Source organism: Eublepharis macularius, chromosome 6 (genome assembly GCF_028583425.1).
Source record: "Eublepharis macularius isolate TG4126 chromosome 6, MPM_Emac_v1.0, whole genome shotgun sequence".
Classification (NCBI taxonomy): Eukaryota; Metazoa; Chordata; class Lepidosauria; order Squamata; family Eublepharidae; genus Eublepharis; species Eublepharis macularius.
This window is the reverse complement of record NC_072795.1, coordinates 133,647,053-133,659,392: the sequence shown is the minus strand read 5'-3', so window position 1 is coordinate 133,659,392 and position 12,340 is coordinate 133,647,053. Positions and strand designations below refer to the sequence as shown.

Genomic DNA, 12,340 nt, shown 5'->3' with positions numbered 1-12,340 from the left:
ATGCAACTACATCCATTTAGCATTATAAAAGTTAATGTTAATACTATAAATGTTATAAAGATAACGGCAATCCGCTTTGAAACTCAGCAAGAGGCAGACTATAAATAAATAAGTAAAAAGTTGCAATATTACCTTTGTCAGCTTTTTCCTCCCCTTCTACCTCACTGCCATTGAACATCCCACTGTTAGTATTATGAAACACCAAAGTCTATGGCTGGTGTATCCAAGAATGCACCCAACACATCAGGAGTTGCAAAATGCGCTTGGAAGCATGTGGCTGCCCACAAGGTGTCCCATTTTCGCAGTTGGGGTTGTACACATTCCGTATGCTCATGCTTTACTACCCTGCATGGAATTAATCAGCTTTGACCTCCCAACAGAGACAGCCACTCTCTGTATTTCTGAGGCCATTTTGTCTTCCATTTCATTGGCCACCTCCAATTTAGGTACGCGTATGACTCGTACAACAAGACAGAAGGAGAGAGAAAATAAAAGCAGGTGAGCAAGGAAAGGGAAATATTTCAAAAGGCTGGAAAAACACCTTTTAAAAAGCTTTAAATAAATCAAACAAAACAGGAAGCAGTTGCCGGTACTTATGACTTTGCCATATTAAATTAAATATACCCGCTGGGGTCAGAGGTGTCATCACAAGGGCAAGATTATCACAGTCTCGTTCAAGTTATCTACCAACCCAAGTGCAACTTTTATGAAGCCTATATAAAGGAGTATGAGAACAGACTACGAATATGTAAGATCAGAGAATGGCCATGATGGGACAAAGAGGGCGTTCCAGTGCAGGGGGGAGGATAAGTCACCCCAAAATCGAAACCCACTCACCAAATCCTTTCATGGCTTTCCGTAAGACTTCAGCATCTCTTAGAGGATCAAATGAGGGAGCATCACGGATTGTGCCTCGGTTTCCAGACTACATTGACCCAAGAAAAACAAAAAATATCAACTGACCGTTTTTCATGCAACTGCCTTTGGAAAAAGGATAAAGCTGCAATTACTAAGCTAGTGGCCTAATCACATCTTCAATATTCAGGAGAAAAAGGATTTGAATAGGAGACTCTTTTTCCAATCACGCTATTAACAGTACAGTACTAAGCAAAGTTATCTTGTATGCCTACTTGAAGTCTACATGGTTAGAAAGATGTACCCTGCTTAGAATTGCGTCAGTCAGTTACTTTAAAAGTTTTGACGACTGACAGGCAAACAGGATTTATTTTGTGGGCCAGGCTATTTTAGTAATTATTTTGTTTGTTTATAATAGTTCTATGCCGCATCTGTCAAGGTGGCTTACAATGAAAAATTCCAATATATATTTTTAAATCGTTAAAAAAACAAGCCATTAGACATAAACAGCATTTAAAAAGAAGCAGACCATTAAAAAGCTAGTAAGATAAAACCCTGAATTAAACCCCTGGATAAAAAGATGCATTTCAGCCTGGTGCCTAAGAGTCTTTTTACAAGTGTAGGAAGACGCAACGTTAGCTGGGAAGCTTAGTTTAAAAAGACTAAATGGCTGCCAGCTCCCAAGCTCCCTGGCAAAAGATTCTACACATTTAAAGGCCAAACACAGAGACAGTTTAAAAAGACAGAGGCTCTGTCAATTTCACCTCTCTACAAGAGGGTAATTTTAAAAGACAGAGCCTGTGCAGATGGCTCAGAGGGTTTGTTAATTTCAACTTCGCCTCCCTGAAGGCTCTGTCAATTTCACCTCCCCTTAATAGATAAAATTTCACCATAATTGATAAAATTAACAAATCCTCTGAGGAGTGATCTCTGCAAGCTCTTTTTAAACTACCCCCCTGTAGAGAGTTGAAATTGACAGGGCCTTCAGCTCTATCTTTTTAAACTAGGCTTCCTGGCGAACACTGCGTCTCCCTACTCTTGCGCATCCTCGTACTGAGACTCTCAGTAGGCGCCAGACAGGCCTCGGGAGAGGGCATTCCAAAGGCGGGATGCCACCACAGAAAATGCCCCCTTTCTAGCCAGGGGCACAGAGAGCACAGCCTGAGAGGCAGATCTTAAACGGGAGGCTGAAGGCGCTCCTTCAGGTACTCTGGCCACAGGCCTTTTAGGACCTTAAAAGGTAAGAACCAGCACTTTGAATTAAAGCTATTTTACATTTTCTGCAAAGGTTTGAAATTTGCAATTCTTTGTAACCTTCTACTTGGCTCACAACTGCACCAAATTCCTTATACCCTATCTAAGCTGAACAGGTACCACTGAATACCTTTGCTTGGCCTTCATTCTGCTTCTGAGCAAAGGAAAACAAAACACAAACACTGAAACAGCGATTCACTTACTGCTGCAGGAACAACTGTAGGCATTGTAGGTCCTGGGTAAGATGGCATAGAAGGATTCACCGCTGGCCCAGGAGGATAACTTGGCATGGGCTGTTGCCCAGGGTATGTCGCTGGCTGGGGCTGCTGTCCTGCTGGTGGCATGGGACCCCCAGGATATGATGGGTAAGACGGCATTCCTGAAGGAGGGTTTCCTCCGGGCGCTGGGGGGTACATTCCATAAGGCGGCTGCTGTCCTTGTGGAGGTTGCCCGAAGCCCCCTTGAGGAGGTTGCCCAAAGCCCCCTTGAGGGACTGGAGGGTAGCCACCGGAAGCTGGAGGGTACAGGCCTTGTGGTACGTTGGCACCACCAAAAGTTCCCGACATATTGGAAGCCTGCAACAATGTAAGCAAACACATAGCACTGAGATACTGCTTTAGAGAAGTCAAAATTGTATTCACCCAGGCCAGTAGGATTAATGTTTTGCAGATGTGGGTGGGGAGAAGAACTGAGAGATTATATAAAGCCACCAAGTAAGTTCACAGTGGAGGTCAGACTTGAACTGAAGCCCTGTTAATTAACAACTCAAGTCTCCCATCCACTATGTTAACATGGCCTGCATGGCTGCCAACTCCCACGCTTCCCAGAAAAAGATTCTACACCTTGAAAAACCAAACAGAGATGTACAAGAGGGAGGGAGCTGACCAGGGCTTTTTTTCTGGGAAAAGAGGTGGTGGAACTCAGTGGGTTGCCCTGGGAGAAAATGATCACATGGCTGGTGGCCCCGCCCCCTGATCTCCAGACAGAGGGGAGTTGAGATCGCCCTCCGTGCCGCTGAGCAGCGCGGAGGGCCATCTCAACTCCCCTCTGTCTGGAGATCAGGGGGCGGGGCCACCAGCCATGTGACCATTTTCAAGAGGTTCCGGAACTCCGTTCCCCCACGTTCCCGCTGAAAAAAAGCCCTGGAGGTGACCACCCTTAACAGAACACAGACAGAGAAAAGTCTCTCCAGAGTCACTCACTTTAGCCCCTTTCTGGAAAATACAGCAAGTGACCACTTGCTGCAGGAGCGCACCGGCTACAATTAAATGTGAAGCAAAGAGTTTCAAAAGGAACAATGGGGAGGCTTCTACCTGATGCTGAAACCCAGAGATTACAGGTACTGCGCTAGGTGAGAGCAAGAGGAGGCAGATGGAAGTGCCTGGTTTCTCAAGCCCTCAAAACAACCTGGCCCAGGTTACCTGGGGCATAAGAAATGTGTTCCTGATTCCCCCACCCCATAGTCCAACTTGCCCTTATGGTGTCCCACAAGACTACAGGATTGTTCAGTTTCCAACTGGGTGCTCGTTCTCTTTATTCTGCTCCCCATTGTTGTCTATGCCTCACCATGGAAATTTAAGACTGTAATATTTTGTGTGTGGGATTTCTTCATATGCAGAACATTCTTCTAGTTTTCACCAAGTGGCCGTTTTCACATGTCTTTATTGTAGCACCGTAGTATCACACAGTATCGCAATTGTTCCGCTATACTCACAGCTGTTCACACATCCTCTTAATCCACCCGTGAAAACCCGTCATCTTCCCATAACTGTTGTGTTTGCTTTGAGCATGCAGATTTCCCGTTCACTCCACTTAGTGACGCTTCTTTAGTGCTTTTCTCGTCTGCATGAGAATGACTGTAAACGTTTCTCCAGAGACTGCCTACTCAACCTCTCCTCCTTTTTTTCATTTCTGCACCCTAGGAATAGATCTTCCCGCCCAAGACCAAAAGTCCACAAGCCCTCCCCTCCTTGCTCGCTGATCAGCTGTGCAGGGCAGGCAGTGTGCTTGGGTTCTCCTGCCTTCTCCCTGCTCAGCTGAGCAGTGGGCTCTGCAGCCCACCCCCGCATGCATCAGCTGAGCAGGGAGAAGGAGTTGGACGTGTGAAAGCAGCCGGTGTTTCAGGAAAAGGAAAAAAGGACAGGGAAGGCAGGGAAAAGGTAGGGGCAACAGCTAAAGCCGAAATGGGGTATGAGCAATTATTCTACAATATCCACACTGGTTATTATAATAATAATAATAACATTCGATTTATATACCGCCCTTCAGGACAACTTAATGCCCACTCAGAGCGGTTTACAAAGTGTTATTATTACCCCACAACAATCACCCTGTGAGGTGGGTGGGCCTAAGAGAGCTCAAGAGAACTGTGACTCACCCAAGGTCACCCAGCTGGCTTTGTGGAGGAGTGGGGAATCAAACCCGGCTCTCCAGATTAGAGTCCCGTGCTCTTAACCACTACACCAAACTGGCTCTCTTTTCAGTTATATTCTTTTCAGTTATCGCTAGGGCTTTTTTTCAGCTGGAACGCGGTGGAACGGAGTTCCGGAACCTCTTGAAAATGGTCACATGGCTGGTGGCCCCGCCCCCTGATCTTCCTCTGTCTGGAGATCAGGGGGCGGGGCCACCAGCCATGTGACCATTTTCTCCGAGGGCAACTCACGGAGTTCCACCACCTCTTTTCCCAGAAAAAAAGCCCTGGTTATCGCATATTATGTCTGAAGGTGCGTACTGATGAGAACATCTTCTCCTACTGTGTCCATAAATGCACAGGACCAAATCATATGAATTAGAATTCCTTTATTTTAACGCTCTTTCTTCTATGTCATTTTATTTTATGCTGTATATATCATTTGCCTTAATGAGCACACATGTGAATACTTCAGTATATTCCACATATGCAGGATTTTGTCAAAATATGAAGGACTCACAGGCATATTATGGGATTTTATGTTTTCTGCCATTTGCCTGCCATAGCAAACATGCCAATACTTCCAAGTACAGGGATTCACATATAATTTTTTTCAAGTTCACAAAAAATGGAAGATACATTCTCTTAGAAACACAGCTGATTCATTTTATTGACAGGGTTTTTTGAGCATTTAAGGCTCGGCTGTCAACATAATCTTTTTTATTTTTAGTTCTAGCAGTTACATCTGCTAGCAAAACCAAACCAAAATGGCTGTTATGAGAAATACTTTTAACTAGTCTCTGCAATGTTCTCATCAAAACATAAGCAAATGTTTGGGAGTTAAACTTCATTTTCAAAATGGGTGCTCCTGTCATTCAGTTAAGTGCCACAGGCACTAGTGCATTTACAAAATTATTTAGTTCTGGCCAAGGGTTTTTTTCTGGTAAAAGAGGTGGCGGAACTCTCAAGAGGGAAATGAAGAAGAAACACACAGGATTCTTTGAAATAATATTATTTTCTCACACTCTTGCCGAGTATTTTCAAGAGGTGCCGGAACTCCGTTCCACCGCGTTCCTCCTGAAAAAAAGCCCTGGTTCTGGCACAGACCACACCAAATTAATTTAATCACCAATGTTTAAATATGTATGTAGAATCTTAGAAGTTTTAACTTCATCTTGCCCTGTAAAATTAAGATTTTAAAATACGGGCAAGAACAGAATGCATCTTATAAAAACTGGCACATACTCTCTCCTAATTTATGAAATCTTTGTTACATTTGTATTTTTTCTAGATTTTACTGTGTTAATTTTTAATTAAATAAATCATCTCATCACAGGGGGAAAGGGCGACGGTACTTAAGGGCAAAGAAGGTGGCAGGAAATATGAAGAGGAAGCGGGGAGGGGAGCAGAAAGAAAATTTGAATTTAACTTTTTTTGGACTTTTATCATTATTGAAAATTACTTACCATGCCTGCCATATAATCTGGATTAAACTGACTGGTGTAATTCCCAACATTTTCCAGCCCAATCGGAGGACGGTTTGCAGGAGGATAGCCTGGGGGCCCCCAAGGATTACTGCCTGCAATGTTAGAAGAAAAAAGTGACTACAAATAGATCTAGATTACTACACGGAGTTATATTTGTATTCATTTATTTTTTTAAAAATAAAAATGCTGTTTTGCCGTCCTTTGATGCAGCTCAGTTTAATTTTTCATCCCCTACTTATTTCCCTTTGACCTATGCTGAGGCTCCCCCATCACACAAATACCACCGAGAGTTATGTATGTGTGCCAGTACTGACACCAGGTTCGCTGGCAGCAATGCTAAAACCACCCAGTCATTGCAAAGGCCGACACTCAGCCAGCAAACAGATCATCTTCCATTTGACAGTCATGCAATGGGTACACAGCCTGCATAGGCACAAAAGAGATGAAAAGAGACACAGTGGGTTCGTTTATTTGTTTTATAGAGTGCAAGAGAGCAGACGGTAATAGCCAGGAAACAAAACCTCCTCTGATTCCCTGAAGGGAACACCCATGCAATTTTTTTTTAAAAAATATTTGCAGTCTGTTTTCCAATACAATTTTCCAGAATAAGCAACTCTACAATACATCGGACAATTTTTAAGGTGGACAGTAAAAACTGGGGGGGGGGGGGGGGGACACACCAAGGCAAAACAAAGAAGGAACAGCAAATAGTGTAAAAGGAAGAATTCTTTAATTGTTAAGTAATCCCTACACGGGCGCGGCTGCAAGAAGTGCACATACGGACTAGATGTTAAAAGGAATTCCGAAGATCCCCTGATGAAGGTGACGCAAAACATGCAGGGGTTACTTACTATTAATTCTTCCTTTTGCACCATTTGTTGTTCCTTCTTTGGACAGTAAAAACTACAACACTTTTAAAAACGTGTTTATGTTTGTCTATGTATTTCAGCGTTGATTTTGATTTAATGATACGTTTTAGTTGGTTTAATCATTTAAAAAATGTGATTTAATTAGATATGTTTTAATCGATTAGCCACCTTATGAAGGTAAGAAAGGCAGAGTAGAACATTTCATCAAATGAACAAACCAAATACACCACAGATCTGTATACTTTTCAGGGCAACAGACCCAGCTCCCACACGGTATCATTTTGCAGAAGTAAAAAAAGTTAAACACTCCACACATACTTGGCAAGGCATCAAAGCAAATCACTTTTCAACATGTGCAGATATGGAAGCGTGTTTGCCAGTTGTGTCAGGCAAGAAAAAGAAACCTGCTAACTACTAGTTTACACAGTGCAAAAACAGGTCCCCTTAATTTACCTTTCTTCAGAGCTCCTCTCATTTAAGTGTAAGGTCAACATAAAATTGCCCCAAATGCAGGGCTTTTTTTCAGCTAGAACACGGTGGAATGGAGTTCCGGAACCTCTCGAAAATGGTCACATGGCTGGTGGCCCCGCCCCCCAATCTCCAGACAGAGGGGAGTTGAGATTGCCCTCTGCGCCACTCTAAACTCCCCTCTGTCCAGAGATCAGGGGGCGGGGCCACCAGCCATGTGACCATTTTCTCCAAGGGCAACCCACTGAGTTCCACCATCTCTTTTCCCACAAAAAAAGCCCTGCCCAAACACATTTTATTCCTTCTTCAAGAGTCCCACATGTCTGAGTTCAGAGAGGACAGCACAATATCCCCCACCCAGGAAGATGGGTAAAATAGTCTTGCTATGGAGAAACAGATATAATACTGTTCTCTCCGAGCAGATGTGTGGTCCCTTGTTAGGGACGAGAAACTATATAACCTTCAAAAGAATAAAGTGAATTTGAAAAGAAAGTAAGAAGCAAAAAAAAATTATCATGAAGTAAGAGGAAGTGATAATCTTACAGATATTAATCACTTCCCCGTCCTAAGCATAGGATCGTTCACATATGCAGTCACGAGTAACGGGGGAGCATCTCTCAACATTCACATCTCATACCACTAGTGTGGCATATTCCACATGGAAGTTGCAACTGGAACAGAAACACTATCCTTCCCATAATATAGAACAGATCATATTCTACACCAGGATGTGAGATTTCCTCACAAAAGGAGGGAAGATGATGTCTGGATTATGTGTGAGAAATATGCAGCAGCACATTTATTTTGCCATGTGAACCCCACCCCCATCCTCAAACCTACTGCACTGCACCAATATTCCTCTCATCTTTGGTTAATAGGATAAAAACGATAAAATTAATATCCTCTTCAAATTTCATTCTCAGTTTTTAAGTTAGGCTACAAACTTGGATTTTTGTTTTGAGTGCTTTACAAGCACTCTGTACGGAAAATGTAACAAAAACCTCTTAGACAGATACCAAGTGCAAATGGGGAGTGTTACAATGTGTGCTAGGGGGCATATATATATATAGGTTTTCTTCACAGGATCCAGCCCACTTCTGCATAATGTAAGCAGGATTAACTTTATAAGGCTGAGAACTTTCCTAGAACTGCCATCTAAGATGCTTTTAACTGAAGGCGCCAGGGATGGAACGTGGGACTTCTTGCATTTATAAATTAATTTCCCCAGGCCCTGCTATTTCCCATCCTGTTCCCACCTTAGGTTATATGCTGTATGTTTACCTGGAGCAGCTGGTGGATATCCACCTGCAGGAGGATAACCTGGGTAACTCATTCTGCAAACCTGAAACAAAAAGAAGCTTTTATTTGATATCACTCAGATTTTTAATGCCACATACGACACACAGCAGAGAGAACAATCGCTGCTGACATTTTCTGATCTAGACATTTTACTGCTGAATTATTATTTTTTCTTTCCCCCCCTTCCACCTTCCTCCAAAGAGCTCAGGATGGCATAATGAAGTCTTGCCCCGCCCCTCCAGTAAATTTTATCCTTCCAACCAACTTCCAAGGTAAGTTAGTAGCTTAGCCAGGACTGTCCCAGTCTGTGGGCAGCATACCAGGCTCTAGGTCACACAGTTTTGTACAGCATTGTGTATTTTTAGCATTTCAATGTTTGTAGTTGGGGTTTTCCCGGGGGGGGGCGCTTGGGACCCAGCTCTGTGCAGTTGTTAAGCCAGAAAAACAATATGGAAATTTAAAGCTAAATAAATGACAGGTGATTGTCAGACCGCTTTAAAAGGATTCATCTAGGCAGGGTCATTTTGGCAACTGGAGAAATTTCAAGGGGGCTCAAACAAATAGTTGAACCTAAAGGGAACAGGGGGATTGCTCTTCAAAAGGCCTGCTATTAAAGCAACTGTTGTTTGTATCCAAAATACTGGAGAGAGTTACAGCATAAACACAGATATGTGTGTTGTTACATGCCATCAAGTCACCTCCAACCTACGATGACCCTATGAAGGAAAGACTTCCAAAACATCCTATCAATAACAGACTTGCTCAGAGCCTGCAAACTGGAGGACGTGGCTTCTTTTACTGAGTCCAGCCATCTTGTTTTAGGTCTTCTTTTCCTACTGTCTTCCACAAATAGAGAAGGAAGTAATTTGATACATTTATATACCCCATCCCACACCGTTCAAGATGGCTTACACACATGAGTAAACTCCCTAAGCAAAGGCCACACGCACACCCCATAATAAAAGTCACATAGCCTCACAATGTACCTTGTGTAACCACACAATTAGCAAGTAATAATTCTTTCCATAGCTGCTGTAGCTCATATGCTAAACACTTGCAAATGTAAGTTTAAATTCATGTTATTTTTTAAAAAGATGTACAATTAAACATGTAACATGTATAAGGGTGCACAGTTCAGAGAGCCCTGAACAGCCGTGGCTTGATCACAATCTTGATCACAATTCTGGGGCCGCTACCAGAGGATGTGGGACAGGCTCGTTCCAAACATTACTCCGCCAACTCGAAAGTCGCAAGCAGGTGCTTTAATGCACCTCTTCTAGTTCCAAAGCTTCTGGACTATTCTCTGCTATCCAACTTTCACAGAAAGAGGGTGGAGAGATTTTGAACAGGCAGACTTTACTAATGATCTTAAGTGGGTGTGTGGTGAATAATGGTGGCGATGGCAGCATATATTTAGAAAGCCGTTTCAATATAAGACAAGTCTTAAATTTTAAGATGTTGAAACTATCACACAGAGACCTGAAGTTTATGAATACGGCAGTGTGTTAAAGGAAAATCCAATAAAACCAACAGAGAGGTTCTTGAATCCTGAATCACATGATTCGACTAGGATAAATTAGCACCATCGAGTGAGAGTTCTCCCTATATGGGTTACTGACACAGGTGTGAGTAGCAGGCACACAATTCAGGCAACCTTATTTGATTCATGCAGCCAAACTCTACCAGAACAGTGCCACAGGATCTGGCAATAACAGTATTCCCATAACACCAGAGCTGGATTTCATTTGATAAAGCACTGTGGCCTACTAAGTCACATGAAGCCGCTTTGGAGATTTCTGTTTTCACGTCCTAAAGCTCAAATGTTCACACGTTCATACGTATCTGACTCCTTAGCGTACAACTTGCGCCTTTCAAATGTAGCATGAGAAATCACCTGCCAACTTGGGGAGTATACCACCTCACTCAGGGATGCTTGTCGCGTTACATGGGTACAAATACGCATAGAGAGCCGGTTTGGTGTAGTTGTTAAGAGCGCGGGACTCTAATCTGGAGAACCAGGTTTGATTCCCCACTTCTCCACTTGAAGCCAGCTGGGTGACCTTGGGTCAGTCACAGCGTCTAGGAGCTCTCTCGGCCCCACCCACCTCACAGGGTGATTGTTGTGGGGATAATAACAACATACTTTGTAAACCACTCTGAGTGGGCGTTAAGTTGTCCTGAAGGGCGGTATATAAATCAAATGTTGTTGTTATATGGGGAGGACCCACGGTCAAGCTGGACTTCCTGGCACGTGAATTTGAACATCTATAGTGGTATGCGTGCGCTAAAGTTTTCACTTAATACTTATACATACATGTTATTAGAATAATTGTACCCCACCTTGTTTAAACATATATACTCAACATGATTTGATGTAAAATATTTCTAGTATACATTTCAAGAGTGTATACATCACAAGTAAAACATCCTTCATGGTGGTGTACCGTCCTTTAGCCTCTTCTGGAGTTAATAATGCTTCAGGGATTTTAGCTTCCACTCAAGACACGATTACTGGATAAAAAACCTGGTACAGAAACAACTTTAACAGCCATCTGCAACTGACACCGTCTGCAATTCACAAATACTTGCCCTTGGACTGTTTTTGGGGGGGGGGGGAGTTGTTTTGTTCAGAAGACAGCAGTTTATTGAAGTGTATTATATACTGCCTATCTTGTGCAAGCCTTTAAAAATGGTTTGGATTTATATAATTTTTGTGAATCTCAATTGGTTATGATAATGTTAGCAGCTTTTGAATAGGTATATGATGAGAAGGCAATTTTGTATATTTACACAAAGAAGTATATAGATATATATTTCACAAGAGAACTTTGATTAAATTAGTAGTAGCACTTAGATTATCACAGTGGCTATTCCTTAATCTTCCCTTCTTTGTGCCACGATTTCTCTCCTTTTTTCCCCCTTTTCACTGGAAGCAGAGTACAAAGACTTCCACTTTTGGCCATTTATACAAGTTCTACTTTGTAGAACAGTGCGGTGTCATGGTCAGAGTGTTGTGCTAGAACTTGGATGAACCAGGTTCGAATCCCCACTCTGCCATGGAAGCTTGCTGGGTGACCTCGGGCCAGTCACAAACTCTCAGCCTAACCCACCTCACAGAATTGCTGAGAGGAGACAATGGAAGAGAAGACAATGATGTAAGATACCTTGGGTCCCACCTGCAGCAGGAAAGTTAGTAAAAAAGAATAAAATAGAAATTAAAAAAGCCTTCAAACTAGAATAGGAGTTATTTTTTCCACCAGAGGCAGACTCCAAAAAACTGTATCACATTATTCCCCTTTTTTCCTACCTGCCAGTGAACAAGCCAGCTCTTTACCTGGGTGTGGCACATATGTCCCATTAATAATGCAAGAAAATCCAAGAGAGAAAGTTTGTCACGCTATATTTGGATTCTCCCAGCCCTTAACATCGTAAGAACTGTTGGTTTTTAAAACAAGTTTTACAAGCAAATCATAATATCCTTATTCATTTCTACCAGTCACTGAATGCTAGTAATGTTAAGAAAGACACAAGGGGGTTACTGTATTTAGACCTAGCGGGGAGAAAGTTTGTGGATTTAGTTGCATACCTGAGCTTGGAATTCGTTTTGCTGGCGCTGTAAAACTCCAGCCTTCTATTAGGTCAACTTTCCAGCTGGCTCCAAGAACTATGCTAACATTGTAAGAGTGTATTTCTCTCGA

At 42.6% G+C, this 12,340-nt stretch overlaps 1 protein-coding gene across 1 annotated transcript in view; it reads right to left on the bottom strand.

Moving 5' to 3' along the window:
* Positions 1 to 12,340, bottom strand: part of ANXA11 (annexin A11) — a 64,170-nt gene that overhangs the window by 26,458 nt on the left and 25,372 nt on the right. Inside the window, exons 2-5 of the mRNA XM_054982395.1 lie at positions 8,625 to 8,685; positions 5,986 to 6,098; positions 2,313 to 2,684; positions 838 to 925 (exon numbers count right to left, since the gene is read on the bottom strand). Coding sequence (XP_054838370.1) covers positions 838 to 925; positions 2,313 to 2,684; positions 5,986 to 6,098; positions 8,625 to 8,676 — 625 coding nt within the window. The 5' untranslated portion in view covers positions 8,677 to 8,685. The remainder of the gene's footprint in view (positions 1 to 837; positions 926 to 2,312; positions 2,685 to 5,985; positions 6,099 to 8,624; positions 8,686 to 12,340) is intronic.